The 16,167-nt window shown below is 55.0% G+C and overlaps 1 protein-coding gene across 1 annotated transcript in view; it reads left to right on the top strand.

Annotated features, from left to right (window-relative positions):
- Positions 1–12,102, top strand: part of LOC104282471 (inner centromere protein-like) — a 17,056-nt gene extending 4,954 nt beyond the window's left edge. Inside the window, exons 4-17 of the mRNA XM_009880564.1 lie at positions 56–107; positions 775–808; positions 1,979–2,078; positions 2,804–2,894; positions 3,958–4,093; positions 4,167–4,301; positions 5,467–5,576; positions 5,953–6,064; positions 7,348–7,458; positions 7,805–7,951; positions 8,155–8,208; positions 9,479–9,586; positions 11,207–11,363; positions 11,897–12,102. Coding sequence (XP_009878866.1) covers positions 56–107; positions 775–808; positions 1,979–2,078; positions 2,804–2,894; positions 3,958–4,093; positions 4,167–4,301; positions 5,467–5,576; positions 5,953–6,064; positions 7,348–7,458; positions 7,805–7,951; positions 8,155–8,208; positions 9,479–9,586; positions 11,207–11,363; positions 11,897–12,102 — 1,553 coding nt within the window. The remainder of the gene's footprint in view (positions 1–55; positions 108–774; positions 809–1,978; positions 2,079–2,803; positions 2,895–3,957; positions 4,094–4,166; positions 4,302–5,466; positions 5,577–5,952; positions 6,065–7,347; positions 7,459–7,804; positions 7,952–8,154; positions 8,209–9,478; positions 9,587–11,206; positions 11,364–11,896) is intronic.
- The last annotated feature ends 4,065 nt before the right edge of the window (positions 12,103–16,167 follow it).

The following is a 16,167-nucleotide window of genomic DNA, read 5'->3' as shown; positions in this document are numbered from 1 at the left end:
TCTTGGGAAGCCTCAGGATGAAATCTCCAAGCTAGCTTATGTTTTTCTCCTCCAGGTCAAAGCTCCTTGGAGGTTTTTGTGGAAGAAGAGGCGACCAGCAGCGTGAGGTGAGGCTACCATGTAAAGCAGGGGGTCAGAAACCACAGAAAACCCTGCCAGGAACCTATATGGGTCACTTTTACATTACAGATGTAGGGCTGGTTTTGTAACGGACTGTTTAGGTGATGTCACGTGGGGCTGGTTGATATTTCAGTTTGTGCTGTTCAGGCACAGCCCTTCCTTCGCAGAAGTCCGTTCAGAGCACGGTGAGGTTAATGGCTGCGCCAGGGTGGGGTGCAGCCTGCGCCGTAAGGCCTGGGGGGCTGCCAGCCGTTGGCTGCCATCGTATGAGTCGAGTCCTGGGATTCCTGGCTGGAACCAGCCTGCGAATGCCTGGTGGTGCTGGAGGTCAGTCAGCTGTGGTCTGATCTGAAAGGTGGGCAGGTAAAGCTCAGCCTGAGGCTCGGGAGCTTCCTTTTTACCTGCTCTGTGGAAGCTCTGCAGGAGGGGTCAAAGCTCATCAGTGTGTTGTGCAGTAATGCGATGGAACGGCCCATCAGAAGAAACCCCAGCTCCACCTCTGCCTGGCCTGGCTGGAACAGGCTCGTGCTCTGGATGTACGTGGGTTTATCTGCGCTTCCCTTGGGGTCCCATACGCTGGCTCCATCATACTTCTGTTGCCTGTAACTCGCACTTCAGAGGGTTGAAATACTTAAAATACCTATTCTTTTACAGACCTGGACTGGAACTGAATCCCCCAAGTGAAAAGGTAAGTTCTAAGGAGCGACCTACAAACTGTGTCTGGATATCTTGCCCGAGTTGATCCCTTTTGCTGAGCATTGCCCCTGGAAGCAGGAGTGTGGCCAAGGGTCGTTCTGTCCCTTCGAGCTCAGCGAAGGTGCTGCGGAGTTGGCCAGTGCTGCCCTTCGAATGCCCAGGCAGCTGGTTAAGCCGGTTGGCACTCTGGCTCCGGGTGGGCAGAGACACTTTGTACCTTGATAAGGTCTCTTCAGGATGGAGCTTTGGGAGGTGCTCGGCCACGTTCCCAGGAGTCAGCAGGCTTTGCCTGCCAGCTGGGCTTGGTAATTGACTGCCTGTTCTTAGCCTGACTGGCGCATGGCTGGTTTGAGCTATAAAAGTCAGGAGGGCAGTTCAAGCTGATGTGATTTCCTTGGTCGCTGAGGCTATGTACGCAGCAAGCTAGCGTAACCTGTGCTGCTAGCAGGACAGAGAGACCCATCCCCGCCTTTGAGCTGGCAGAAACGTCTTGTGTGGTGGTGCTGCGAGCCAGCTGAGGTGCAAACTAGCCCAGCGGAGAGAGGAGTGGGCCCTGCTTCAGAGCAGCTCCCCGGTGCGGTTGGGAAGCGTCAGCGGGAACGGGGAGGGGGCTCTGCTCTGGGTTGTGTGGTGGTCGCAGGTGGTAGCTTAGCGGGTAGGGGAAGGCACAGCCTGTGTGCAGCAGCCTCGTAGCACGTGAGGGTGCTCTGCTGCAGCAGCTTCTCTGCTTGTCCTCCTGTGAATGTACTGTAATGGTACTTAAAGTGCCTAATGAACCTGAAACACTTTACCGGAAATTCTCTTTCCGGACTGGAATATCTGTAGTTTGAAAACTGGTGTCTCCAAGGTGTATAGAAGCTGCCTGTCATTCTCAAGGCACTTCGATTTTGAAGTCCAGGTCCAGTAAAGCTCCTGATCTGGCTGGGAAGTGCTGGGCGATTGTCCTTCCTGCCAAGGCTGTTTTTTCACGAGCAGACCCCCTGTTACCGAAATGAGCCAGTCGGTGTCCATGCAGCACAGCTCTGCTTGAGAGGAGAGCAGACCCTAGCCTGGCAGGTGGATTCAGTTGGAAGTGACTGGCTCTTCCAGGGCAGCAGGTCCATGGTGGCCTTGTTCTTGGGAGCAAACGTGCAAAGAGAATGCTTGTTTCCTTTCCCTGCAGACTGCTGAAGATGTCCTCATTTCAAGCAAAAGTACAGAAGCTGCCAGCCCTCCTGCACAGCGCTTGCCTCCTCCTGAGCAACAGGCAGGGAACAGCGAAGGTAACTTCGAGTTGGCTGCGTTTTTCTTGCGTGAAGCCCCAAAGACGCACAGATCGGGGAGGGATTGTGGAACATGAGGGTTTGTGGAAAATCTGGGACTTGTGTTGAAACAAAAACACGTCTGATGAGTCCAGGTAATTTTTCAAGTAAAGTTCTGATCTCCTGAAGAGGCGAGACATGCAATTAGATAAGCAAGGGCATCTGTAAATGTGTCCAAGCCCTGAGCGAAATGCTGTCCTGTCCAACTTCAGACCACATAATGAGTGAGTGGGGGCACTTTGAAAGGAGAATGCTCTTAGAGCTGGTGTCTGCATAGTGTAACCTTCTGTTAGAGCGCCTTGACATCCCTTTCCTCTGGGTTCCGTTACCTGAGGGTTTACAGACCCCGTTTATTTGCTGTTCCTCAAAGCAAGGAGAGGGCGGGTTCAGGCTTTGTGTTTATCCCCTCTGGGAACTGTAGGATGTGCTGAGCAGCTGGAGCGGAGGGAAGAGTAGCTAGAGGCCTTTTGGTGAGACGGGCTGTGGCTGTTCAGAAGGGTCTGTGCGTACTACAGCATGCTCCACGGCCTACGGACACCACTCTGATGTTCCGGGTAGCCATCCAGGCTTCTGGGTTCTCAGTTTGGTTCCGTGCTGCAGGGCTCTGAGCGCACGAGAGCTGGAGACAAGAATCGGAGCCCTGCAGGATGCCTTGCACGTGGTGCTGACCACAGGTTTCTTCACAGGGAGCTGTGTAAATCCAAACGGCGGACCCCAGAACAAGAACCAGGAACAACCCCACTGTGCCAAGTCCCAGGAGAATCCCCCACGCATCTGGTATGAGGCATTTGCAAGGAGGAGGAATGAGCCAGTGGTCGGGAAGGACTTGGGCCTGGCCTTTTAAGGAATTTGTTTAAAAGTGTGGTTTTTTCCCCCCCATCGAATATAGTTCTCAAATCTTCTTTGGCCAAATCTTGTCTTCTGGGAGTTCCTTTTACTTCTTGAGCCTTCTTTGGGTCTGGGACCCAGGTCTGGCTGGGGAAGCAGACGCATGAGTTCATGCGCAAAGCAGCAAAGGTGACTAAGCTAGCACAATTAACTCAGCTTAGCTGTGACTCTGAGTGGCTCATAAAGGGGTGGTGCGGGAGTAGTTTCAGGAGGCAACGTGAGTAGGTGACTGACCTCTTTATTTTTATCTTGTGCAAGTGTCTGGAATACCTGACTTGTTTCCTCACTGCTTGTATTACTGGTGTTTCACGTGAGATTTCGGCTGCTTTTAGCTTTGCCCTCAGTCTCCTGTCCTGGTTTTGCCAGGGTGAATTTACTGTGGGTAGCGGATGGGAAGGGGGGTAACGATAACCCCTCTTCTCACCTGGATGGGTCAGGATCTGCAGCCCTCCTTGGGGCTGCTGCTGGATCGGGCCCCGATTGTGCAGTAAAGCTGTCCCCTGCGTTTTCCCCTGGAATTAGGGGATGCAAGTACGGTCATTTCTAACACAGGTAAATCTGTGAGCATCCGAGGTATCCACAAAGCCCGTGGAACCCTGCCGGTGGGGTGAGCTAGCCTGGCTAGCTGCAAACTCACGGGGGTCCTGTCTGTCTTGTGCTGTAAATACCAGATAGAACAGAGACTTCTTGCGCGCTGGGACTCCGAGTAGGGAACGAGAGTGATGTTGCACATTACTGCTCTGGAACTGGGGTGTTCCCCCAGCAAGTTGTCGTGTGCCTTTCCTGTCCCCATTCACGCCTGGCTGGTGTGCCTGCCACAGGGCTGACTGAGGTCCCGGGAGCTCTGGTGGCAGCGAGGAGGCAGAGGGAAGTGGGTAACAGCAAGTGGATGGTTCTGGCAAGATTGGGGAGCGTCCCGGTCACCTAACGTGCCTCTTGCTAACGCCATCAGGACAAGAAGCTACAAACAAGCAATGGGCGTGATGTGGAACGGGCAGCAGCCAGGGCGTCAGGCCCTTTTCCCTTTGGATGAGAAGCACAAGAGTTCAGCAAACCAGACTCCAGCTTCTTCCTCTCCAGCTAGCAAGGTGTGTGGGTGCCATGGCCCTTTGCCTCCCTTTCCCGGGCGGGTACTGACTTCCCTATGTCTTCTCCCCATAGGTTGTTAGACCATTGAAAAACTTCCTGCAGGCTGTGCAGCGAAACCAGCTGCTCGCGAGCCCGGGGCCCACAGGACGTGGGGGTGTCATAAAGAACTTCATCAAACGCAATACTCCCACCCGACCTGATCTTAAGGTGTGTCAGAGTCCCGCCTTCCCTGGCAGGGCTGGAGGAGGGCATCAAGTCTGGGGGAGTGGCAGGAGGGACTGTTTGCTTAGAAAAACAGAAACGTCTTCCTAGTTCTGGCTGCTGCCATGGACCGGTGCAGGTCCTCGTAGCAAACCGGCCCCGCAATTCTACTTCAGCCTCCCCAGGGAAGGGAAACTGGTTGGTGTTCCATTGTGTAGTCTGTCCACCCACATTGTTACTGGCCGGGAGTCTTTAGCGCCAATCCTCAAACATTCCTCATATGCAGAGAAACCTCAGCTGCTCTCTCTGTAGTCGGCAGAAACACTTTATATCCTGAGACTGTCGAGCCATAGGAAAGTAGGAAGCTTCTCCCTTTGCAGTAGGAGTCTGCCCCTGTGTCTTGACTAATTGGCTGCTGCAGGGCTGAAAGACGGGCAGCGTGGGGTCAGGCGGCGGGTTCTCTGCCACGTACTGGTGAGGAGCTGCAGCCGAGAAGGGGGTGCCTGTGCTGTGAAGGGGGGTTAATTGCTTTTTTGTCTCTTGTCTACAGGGAGACTTTGTTGTAAGTAATGACACCCTTCACCGTGGGGGCTGGAAGGTGATAGCGGCTGTGCTGCTTGCCTCACGGGCACTGCCAGCTCTTTCCCCTCACGCTGGCGTCCACGCAGCGCTCTGGCCAAATAAGTAAACTGGCCACACCAGTGGTGAGGTGGCAGGATCTCTTTGCAGGTGTGTTCTGCTGGGGCTGGGAACTGCAAGGAAACCTTTTGGCCTCTAACAAGACTACTTGCACTGTGCGCCTTCTCCCCCGTTCTGCCAGCTGCTGGTGTAGGTAACACCGTCCCCGGCAAGGAGGACTTGCTACGGGTGGTCACCTACAGCAGGAGTGTGCTGTTCCCTGCCTAAACATACTCTCTACTGCTGAGGGATTGAGGTGTTTCCCTCCTATGCCCATGACTCTCCTGCTCTTATTAGTTGAATAAGCACTGTTGCCAAACCTGTGTTGTTTCTTCCCTACTATTCACTTCCCATCCCGGTGTGTGGGTGAATATGACTCTGGCAGTGACTTTTTTGTTTGGCAGCTGCCTAGCCTCTAGCTACTGTGCACGAGCAGCCTGAGGGAAGAAACAGGCCCTGGCAATCCGTACAGTCTGAACTCATCTCCCTTCAGGAGAAGGAGCGGCAGAGACTGGAAAGCCTCAGGAAGAAGCAGGAGGCTGAGGAACAGAGGAAAAAGAAAGTGGAGGAGGAGAAGAGACGGCGGCAGGCAGAAATGAAGCAGTGAGTTGGGTCTCTTACCTCTTGCTCCTTGCCTGGTTCAGCACAGAATTGCTTTGGAGGCCTCCCCTGCCAGGCGGGCAGCACTGCTGTGCCGTGCCTTGTGCCTCCCACTTGAAAGGAGCACTTTGCAAGCGGTGGGGCCTGGGCAGCCTGAGCGCTGCTGTTCATGGCTCGCTGCAGTAAGGACTGCACTGGTGCAAAGCACCGGATAACGTCTGAGCTTAACCCAGGAGTGAGCTGAGGCTCGGCTCAGCCAAAGCAAGTCTGGCAGCATAACTGTTTTGCCCAATTACCATGGCGAGTCCCTGTTCCCCCGTCACCCTCTGCGCTAGAGCAGACAAAACTAACGAGCCCTTCTCTCACGCACACTGCCCAGGAAGAGGGAAGAGCGCCTGAGGAAGGCGCTGCAGGCTCGGGAGCGGGTGGAACAAATGGAAGAAGAGAAGAAAAAGCGGATGGAGCAGAAGATCTTACAGAACGATGATAAGGTAAGAAGGCTGACCAAGCTTTGGACCACTCAGTGCACTGACACTATCCCGGTGAGCTGCGAGACCAAAAGGGTGCAAACAGGGCACTGGCATGGTACGTGCAAGCACAGGGTTGCTGCTGATGGTGACTAATCAGGTGGTGGGTAAGTCTGCATCAGAGACACTGAAATTCTCTGTCTAACAAGAGGAGGCTTTTGTTCTCCACACCTCTGCAGTGTTCCTAAACATTCCTGTTCTGACACGCAGTGTTTATGGCGCTCTGCGTTCAAGGAATGTGGCAGCATCTCTTGACTGTCCTGTGAGCAGGCCCTGCAGATGAGACAGCCTTACTCGGCTTGCAACGCCGCCAGCGGGAGCTGCTCGCACGAAACATCACACACAGCGAAACCACAGCACTCGCTGGGTCTGCAAGGACGTGGTGGGAAAGAATAGCTACCAGGCACGCAAGGGACGCTCGTGACTAGTAGACTTGGCTCTGTGTGTTTGTATCGTGTTTGGTTTTTAAAGCCTTGTCTGGCCTGCTTTTGGGGACAGGTAGAAGGTGAGGAGCGTGCGGGGATGGGCCGTTGATGGCTGCGTGCAGGCAGTGCTGTGCTTTTGTACAACCTCGCGGGTTCTGTGGGACGGAGGGGGGCTGCGCCTGGCTGACCCGGAGCCCCAGCAGCCTCCGGGAGAAGGATGGATGCGTGTTTGGAAGGGTGGACTAGAGTTACCTTTGGAAAGGGTCAGCCTTAGAAAGCAAAGGAATTGTGCTCTTTTCAGCCTTTCCCAAAACCTGAGCGGCCAAAAGCACACCCAGCCCAGGCTGGTCTGCTGCGGACATGCTGGTGCTTCTGCCGGGACAGAGAGCTCCGGCGAAGGAGCCGTGTCTCTGGGGCTCAGGCAGCTTTCACATCCCCGGTTCGTGCTGCGGTCCAGTTAGTCGACAGCAGTGCCGCAGGCAAAGTGGAAATCAGATGCCAGATCCCCTTGTTCTGCAGAGAATCACAAGATGGAAACATGTATTCTGGGGTTGTGTAATGGTCTCTGCTCCTTTCTTCTGTCACCCCAGGAGATGGGTGTCTCTTCACACAGCCGGTAGCAAGCGGTGGAGTCGCTGCTGCACGAGGTTGGTGCTAAATCCAATGCACGTGTGCTGCTTGCTGGGTGGGGGGTTCTGGGTCTCGTTAGGACCTGGAGTGTCACAGACTTCAGACTTCAGAAGCAGTCCCCGTCCTGCGCTCGGACAAGGCTGTGAGGTGCCTCCTCGGGGGCGGCCGAGCAGACGCGTGTGGCTTTCTCAGGTGCGCCTCTCACAAGGGCGGGAAGAGAAAGCGGCAGAGGAGTGGAGCAGGAAAAAACTGTCGAAGAAGCACGGGGAAGCTGATGCACAGAAGCAGAAAGTGCCGAGGGTGGTAAGAGCAACTCCAGGTGCCTCCTGCATGTAGAAAAGGAAAGGAGTAGCAGGGAACCCGTGCGCTGTTCTGACTGGTGGGACGGAGAAAGGTTGCTGCCTCCTGCTGTGGGGATTTTAGGGTCCGTGCTTCAAGATTTCTGTCTAGAGAGTTGATGTTGGGTTTGAACACAAGGGTACCTACCTGTGGGGGGAGAAGGGAGAGGGTGCCCAACTGGCGGGCAGGCCGTGGGAGGTAAGAATGAGATATAACAAGCACAGGTTGTCTCAAAGCATTCGCTGCATATCCTCCCATCTTCCCCCACTTGAGCTGGAGGGTTAGAAGGGTTTTCTTCGTTCTTCTTCAGGAGGAAGATGAATTTGAGCAGCAGGAACCACTGCAGAAAGGGAGAGAGGATGAAGGAAAGGGAAAAGGAAAGAAAGTCTTGGAACTGAAGAACCTTGTAGAGCAGCAACAGGTGGAACAAGTGAAGGAGAGGTATTGGTCTGTCTCTGTCCTGGAGGAGGGGACTTGGTGCCGGGCATGGTGAAGCAGTAAATATAAATAGTATTGCTGAAATTGGGAGGCTGGTGTGAGTGTCAGGCTGTCCCAACGGTTTGGGGTGCCGAAGCAAAGGAGGCTATAGGAATGCTTGGCGGGGGAGAGGTGGACATGCTTTCCTCTATAACTAAATCGTAGGTTTTTTTCCCCAGGGAGAAGCCCCCCCACGCACAGCCGGAGTCAGCAGCATTTACTGAAAAACACTTAAAGGTGGGGAGTTGAAGCGGTCTTGGAACAACTTCTCTGTGTGAACTAGTAAGGCAGAGGCTCTACAGACTTACTTTGAGATCAGACTTGTTTTCCAAGTGCTGCTACTGTTCAAGGTTTTATCATTCACTATTATGGTATTTAGAGGAACAAGTACGAGAAAACTGATGATGAGCCAAACGTTATTATAAGGAGTTGGGGTTTGTGCAAGAATAAGCCAACTCTGTTGCTAATGCTGGGGTTGACTCTTCTTGTTAAGAGGTGAGCCTTCTCAGCCCCATCACAGGATGGATGACAGCCGTACAATGGCGCTTTGAAGAACACCTCCAAATGGCATTCACTGATACCTAAATGAATATGGAAATTAGTAAGAGATTTATTTTTTCCTACTACATTTGCTCACTGTATTTGGAGGATGTGATCCCCATAACAAACTTGAGGTATCATATGGCTTTGTGTATCATCATTTGCATTTATACAAAGAATGTTATGGCTTAAAGTCAAGACTGTTTGTCTCAAAATATCACAGTAACATTTTCTTTCCACTCTTTCTCCTCTTAACACCATTCTTTCTTCTGTCTTTGTGATTACTAAAAAATCAACACCCCTAATACTCCTCCTCTGGAGGATAAATTCCTCCTTTTATCTTTGCTCTTGCTGCCCTTACTCACTAGGTCCGACACTCAAACTCCTGTTTGTGCTATATCATTTTAATGAAGCTGAGTTCTTCATTTGTTGCCAGCGACTGGGCTGGAGCGAGCCACAGCAAAGCTCCTCCAGACAGGAGAGAAGCTGAGTGTAATTCAAAGCGTCTGCCACTCTTGCCCGCCTGTTAGCTCTTCCCTGAGGAGTAGTACGGGAGGAGAAACTCCTCGATAAAGTGGTTTGGGTTGAAAAGGAGTTTAAGCAGTGATTTATTTTTTTTTTTCTCTGTATTAGGAGGAAGAGAACCCAAAAGAGCTGCACCAGCTGCCTGGGCTGGAGAAGAGTGCCAAGCCACCAGAATCCATTGCTGTGGCTTCTAATGCCTGGCTCAAAGCGGTGAAGGTGAGCATGAGCCCTGGAGACCTTGTTGGTCTGGATCTGAGCAAAGGCAGGAGTTGCTTTATCTTTGAGTCTTGGGCTTGGGGTTTTTTCTGCAGAAGATGACACAGAGGGACTGAGGACTTTTTTGCAAGGGCCCCAGAAAATACGGCTCAGTTCCAGAGACAGTCTGGTGGTTTTGCTTGGGTGAACAGAGATGAAGAATGACTTAATTCTTGCGTCTTAACAGGAGGAAGATGGTCTGCAGGAGCCCCGGCAGCAGCTGAGAGAGAAGAAAATCAAGCAACCAGAAGCACTGACTCCTGCCTCTGGCACATGGCTGAGCAAAGCTGTAAAGGTGAGTCCTGGTTCCAGCAGAGCCCTTAAATAAAATGAGTCTGTGGTGCCTAATTGGCTCCTGTGGTTTGGAGCCAGCCTGCAGATTTATTATCCGTCAGTGATGGAGCAGGAAATTAAATCCTCCAGTGTAGGCTGTTGGGGTTTAACAGGCATCTGTGCAGAGGACGGGGATGTCTGTCTTCTTGGGTGCTTGGCCGAGAGCTCAGCACAGCGGGAACCTGGAGGGAAAACAAGTGTTTTGTCTTGGAAAAGATGCTGGAAACGGCCACAGGATGGCAGCACATCCTGGTGCGCCGGCTCAGCCTGCCGCCCCGCGGCGGCGGTGGCTGCGCAGGAGCCCGCCCGAGCTGGAGCTGCTCCGACCTGGTAGCAGGGGTGGAGGAAAAGCTGCTGGGAGGCAAACGGCACTGCCGCTGCCGGTAAACTCTCTTGTCTTGGGGCTGCCTGGCTCCTCTTCTTCCTGCTGGGCTTCTCCCCGCTGTGACTCGTGTCGGAGCTCTGGGGAAGGAAAACCATGTCTGCCGCGAAACGTGTGAAAGGGTGTGAGCGGTAGAGCCGTGTGTGCAAACACCAAGTACTTAGATAGACATGGTATGTTCTAAGGCTTTTCTACAGAAAACAGGAGGGGAGAGGTGTTGAAAGTAGTTAAACTCACTGAGCACAGGGACAGTTTTTGTATTTGTACAGATGTCCGTATATTTCTGCATTCCCCTAACACAAACCATCCTGCAGAATTAGGGTTGCCTTCCTGCTTTATTCACTGGTCAGCACCTCTAGGTGCTCCCCTACTGCATACGACTGTTGGGTCTTCTCGTCAGCCCGATTCCGCACCACAAAGCCAGGAGGTCTCCGAGCTATGGCTTGCGCTGTTCTGACCTGCAGCTTCACTGTGAAGCGCAGCCCTGTTTTTTTCCCGGCCGGGTACCGGCAGGCTCTGCCTGGCAGCTTGGAAGCCGCAGAGATGGCAAGCGGCTGTTTCAGCGCTGCGGTTTGCAGTCCCTGCCGCAGCACGCGGTCCCGTGCTACAGCCCGGCTGTCAGGGGGACACGGTTTCATAGAAAGTTCAGTTTGTGGTTGTGGTGTGTTTTTGTTTTGTTTTGTTTTTTTAAAAAAAAAAAAAAAAGCCAAAAGGATTTGAGCAGTTCTGGGTTTTACCAAAAATCTCAACTCAAGTTAGCTGTCAAGTAGGAGTATTATAGATGTTCCAGTTAAGGTGTAGATCAAAGGCTGCCCGTACACAGATAGGTGACCTTTTTGGCTCCTCTGTTTTTTTGAACTAGGGATGAAAATGAGTGTGGGTGGTGCATCTGCTCTAGGAAGTCAGATGTCGGCTCTTGTTTCGGGCTGCCTTCCCTTTACAGCGGAGTTCCTCGCCCGGCATGTGGCATTGGGAACTCGCCTCTCAACTCACGGCTTAGCGCAGCGTGAGGCTCCTGCCCAGATGTCTTAACAGCATCTCGCTGGGGGACCTATGCTGGGACCTGAGCACGACCTGCTGGTCTCGCCGCTGTCGGAGCGTTGAGGTGCCTGCGGAGGCTGCAGGGGCTGGGGGTCAGCCTGCCCCGGCCCCGGGGGCAGGTCTGCTTCCTGCTCTAATCCGGGCTGTCTCTGCTTCCAGAAACCTCTCTCCCCATCCTGCTCAGTGACCCCGAAGGGCACAGAGGAGTCCAGATCCCCGAAGGTAAATGAAAATGACTACGGGATGGATCTGAGCAGTGATGACTCCACAGATGACGAGAATGAGCCTCGGAAGCCTGTCCCTGCCTGGGCTGATGGTAGGTGCCGAGTTTAGTTCAGCTTCCTTTAATCTGGAGCTCTCCAGATTCCCTTGGTGCAATCTTGGCTTCCCCAGAGCGCAGTCCAGGAGCGTGTGAGGCTTCAGCAGTGCTGGCGGCCGCCGGCGCCGCGTGCTGAGGGGGGCTGGAGCTGCTTTCCTGCAAGTGCTCTCGTGTTGGAGTTAAGCCAAAGTGCTCTGCACGTGTGTTTGGATCCGAAGGTGTGAAAAGAATGGTGGGGGCTCACTCGTAACGAGTTTTTGTGAGGGAAACCAAGGTCTGGTGGGTTTGGGATATGTCTAGAGTGCAGAGTAACTTAGAAGAAGCACTGCTGGTGACCTGCCATGGGGTGTGGGGTTCAAAGCTTTGCAACGAGCAGGAAAGCTGTTGAGCACCCTCGCTGTAGAGATAAGTTTTTTTCAGGTGTGGAAGAAGAGTGACTGTTGTGGAGTCTCTAAGGGAAAGGGCTCCTTCAGCAGAGCGCTGGAAACGCCTTTATAGAGTCTGCTTCTCTGATGTGGTTCTTCCCGTAGGGTCTCAGCTTAATCAAGCCATTTCGCACCAATACTATCACTTGGTGAACGCTGACCAAATCTTTGGGCTAATTCCAAGACCTAAGCTGGAGGATATTTTTGGCAAGAGCAAGCCTCGGTACTTCAAGCGCACGAGCTCAGCGGTTTGGCATTCCCCGCCTGGGACCCAATCTACCTGTGGCCCATCTTGCAACTTCAAATGCTGAGAAAATGCGAAGACACGTGGTTTATGACAATATGGTATATCCGTTTGTGTTTTCTTAGCATGCAGTGTATTTACAATTTTAAGCTTTTTTTATAAAAATATTGAATAAAACTATGTTGCAATAAATGCTTTGTCAGTGTGTGTCTCTCCTTTCCCGCACCGCGGTGGGATGATGCTTCTCCACGGCTGCTTTGAGACCGATGGCTGTGGCTTCCGCAAGTGCCGGCATGGGTGTTGGAAGGCACGGGGTCGCACCGTTACACGTTCCCTCAGGCGGCTTGCAGGATCTTACGTGAGGAAGCTATGCAATTGCTGTAGGGGAGATAAAATTTTTTAATCAACCTGAGGGGATAATGTTTTCAAAACCTATTCCTTACTATATTTATGGATTTAGCAGTGCTTCTAACCACAAGTAGTTTTCCTTCAAGAATTCTTGTGACCACTTGCGACCACAGTCTTTTTCTGCAGTTAGAAATATCTGCTTGGACTGTTGAAGCAATGTCTAAACATCTTGTCACTCTTCTTTTCTAACGGAAAAATGAAGCCCGGGCTGAGTTCTTGGTTCTGTTTTTCTAGGAGACTTTAGCCAACAGTCTGGCTTGGGCAGGAGGCGGATGTGTCTGGAAGCCGTGGCGTGGGAAGGGTAAGCAGTAAGTGATTTCCTTCGGACTGTGTCCGTTCGTATCGCCTGCCGCGCGCCCCCCTGCGCCCCCCGAGCCCTGCGTGCTGCCAGCGGGCAGAGCGGGCATCTCCTGGCCCCTGCAGCCCACCCTGAGCCCTGGGGATGGCTACAGCGCGCTGGGTGGCCCTGGAGGGTCCCAGCACCCTGCAGAGCTGTGTGGGGACAGCTGGCACCCCGGCCCTGGCCCGTACAGCCCCCGGAGCGCTAGCCACGGCGGCCAGCGGCAGCCTAAGAGCGATTTGGCTAACGACCCTGCGGACAGGAGCAATGAGGAAGATTCTTAGATGAAAAGGGAAAGTCCCCGAGCCAGAGCCAAGTCCCACACTCGCCATAATAACCTTTCCTTCCTCTTTCTTCAGTCCCGTCCCCCCCCGGGCTGCGCTGTCTAGCACAGATGTGAACGAACACGGCGCAGGGTCCCTGTCCCCGGGATGAGGCTGGTGCCACAAGGTCTCCTTCCCCCTCGCCTTCAGGTGCAGCCTGCCCAGAGCCAACATGGAAACGTGGCCGTGGTCCTGTTCAGAGCTGTCTAGGCCTGCTTGTCTCCATTCGGAGGAGGCTTCAAGCTGGTCAGAGTGGTTTTGTGGAGCTTTTTGATGGGCTTGGAGGGTTTTGAGCAGTTTGCGAGTGTCTCAGTGGAAGAGTCTTGCAGGCACTCAGAGCTTTTGATGGGTCTTTAGAGCTTTGAGCTCCACAGAGCCGGTGACAGTGGCTGAGATGAGCTTTGCAGAGTCCCACAGCACCTTGGAGCGTGAGCAGAGCTCCGTGTCTAGCACAGATGTGAACGAACACGGCGCAGGGTCCCTGTCCCCGGGATGAGGCTGGTGCCACAAGGTCTCCTTCCCCCTCGCCTTCAGGTGCAGCCTGCCCAGAGCCAACATGGAAACGTGGCCGTGGTCCTGTTCAGAGCTGTCTAGGCCTGCTTGTCTCCATTCGGAGGAGGCTTCAAGCTGGTCAGAGTGGTTTTGTGGAGCTTTTTGATGGGCTTGGAGGGTTTTGAGCAGTTTGCGAGTGTCTCAGTGGAAGAGTCTTGCAGGCACTCAGAGCTTTTGATGGGTCTTTAGAGCTTTGAGCTCCACAGAGCCGGTGACAGTGGCTGAGATGAGCTTTGCAGAGTCCCACAGCACCTTGGAGCGTGAGCAGAGCTCCGTAGCAGCTCAGGGCTGCTCAACGCTGCTTGCCGGGAGCTCGGTCCCGGCTGCTGGATTGCCCCTGACTCCTGGCTCGCCCCAGCTTTCCCGTTCATCTTGGGCTCCCTCGTCGTCCCACTGGATGGCTGCGGGGCTCTCGGTGACTCTTGCTCTTCTGGCTGGTCCCTTGGCTCCCCCTGAGCTCTCTGGGCTGATCTCAGTGTCTCTTGGGCTCTCTTGGGTCCCTCCAGGATTCCAGTGTCCCTCGGGTCTCGCAGCCTCCCTCAGCAGTGTTACCCAAAGGAATAACTCCTAAGGTACGAGGCACATTGGGGTTATTTTTCATGGAGAGAGGCTGAGCCCAGCGGAGGGGGTGAACGCTCAGACTCGACCGAGGACAGCTGTACCCGTGGGGAGTGCTCCTGTCGCCTCCTCATCGGTGCAGCACTGACAGCGCTCTCCCCAGGGCAGCAGCAGCCGCAGGGTCCCGCTGGTCCCACGGCTCTGGTGGGACCTCACCGCGTTCCCCCCGCTCCCGCCGCCTCCATCGCAGCCCGGCTGTGCCCCTCTCCCGCGGGCTGCTGCGGGGCTGCTACCAGCCGCTGTGCCAACATCCCCGCTTCGTCTTTCTCGGATTTCCCAGCATTTTTTCTTGGCCTCTGGCCCTCCTGGCTTCCTCTGGGCTCCCTTGGTTCAGCCCTCTGGGGCCCTCTTGGATTCACCTGGGCTTTCCTGGTCTCTTTGGGGCTCTCGGCATTGCTTGAGCTCTCTTGCAATCTCCCTGGAGCCTTTTTCACCCAGTTTCTCCAGGCTTTCTTGGACTCTCTTGACTTCTCTCACTGGTGGCTTTCTCAGGTGCTTCCAGGGTGGCCGTGGCACCTCTGAGCTTTCTCAGTCCCTGCAGACTGTCTGGGATGCTCTTGCGTTGCCCGTTCCCCAGGCTCTCTCAGGCTCCCCCGGTGTTCTCAGGCTCCCGGGAGCACAGACTCTGGCTGTTCCCTGCCAGCTGGCTCCTCTCCCTCATGGTAAGCCTCAAATTACCTCGTTAGGCATCGCTGAGGAGGCAGTGATTTCCGGGCCCTGGCCAAGGACGGGAGCCGGAGGTCGGGCTCTCAGCAGGAGCCTGGCTGAGCAGGGTGGGGGGCTGCTGGCAGGAGGAATGGGGTCCCTCACTCAGCATCACGCTGGGGATGACCGGGTTTTGTTCCATGGCGGCGGCATTGCGGCATAGCTCGAAGATGGCTATGGCCGTGATGTGATGGGGGGACAAATTTGGGGGAAACCATCCTGTTAGGAGCCTCCCTGGCCCCGCAGCCAGCCCAGTCCCCGTCGGGCTGTGTCCCCCACTGCACCCCTGTCAGCTCCCCCAGCCCAAACCACCCCCACCAGCATCAGCACGAGGAGCAGCAGTCCAGGGGTTTGTCACCAAAGCCTCGCTAGAGCCGCTTCACCCCTCGCTGCAGCCCCAGCCCTCTGCCAACGCCGGCGGCTGGTGAAACCCGGGGGCACGCTCGGCAACGGGGGCCAGGGGAGGGCTCGTGATGCGCCCAAACCCTCTGCCAGCTCCCCCCATTGCTGCTCGGCACAGGAAGATGTATGGCCCCCGGCGTCACCGCAGCCCCGTCTCACGCCCAGGTGCTGGCAGCCGAGGCGGATACAGTACACCTTATCTTTTTTGGAGGGTGCGGGGGCACTGCCCGGGATGTCACCGCGGCCGACCCGCCTGCGAGAGCCAGTGCCAGCCCGCCGCCAATCTGAGAGCTGTGCTGTTGCCGCCGTGCCGAGGAGGCCGCGGGAGCTCCTGCTTGTGACCGACAGCTTTGGCCACCCGTCAGGAGAGGACGTGTCACCATCCCCCTCCTCCCCTCCTCCTCTCCAAAGCTCGAATGCGTAGGGATTAAATGCGGGGGGCTATCAGATGGTGCCTGCCCGAGAGAGATAAAGCCCTGCACACAAGGCAGATTTATCGAGCCAGGCTCCTCGGAGCCACCCCGCACTCCTGGGGACCGAGTTGAGCCCGGCTGGTGGCCACGGGCAAGTGGGGCCAAGCCTTGGGGAGCCGGCTGCGGGAGAGGGGGCTGCCTCGCTGCCAGCGCCTCCCCAACAGGGGCAGAACAAGCGAAAGGGGAGGGGGGCTGCAAGCAAGCCTGGAGCTGTCATCCCAAAAGCCAGCGGTTTTGCCCCGGAAAGGCTGTTTCGGCAGGGGGCTCGCTGGGCGAGCTGGCGGGGGGCAGCCGGGGCCCCTTCCCATCCC

This window comes from Charadrius vociferus, unplaced genomic scaffold (genome assembly GCF_000708025.1).
Source record: "Charadrius vociferus isolate BGI_N301 unplaced genomic scaffold, ASM70802v2 scaffold843, whole genome shotgun sequence".
NCBI classification, from domain to species: Eukaryota; Metazoa; Chordata; class Aves; order Charadriiformes; family Charadriidae; genus Charadrius; species Charadrius vociferus.
This window is presented reverse-complemented; position numbering and strand designations above follow the sequence as displayed.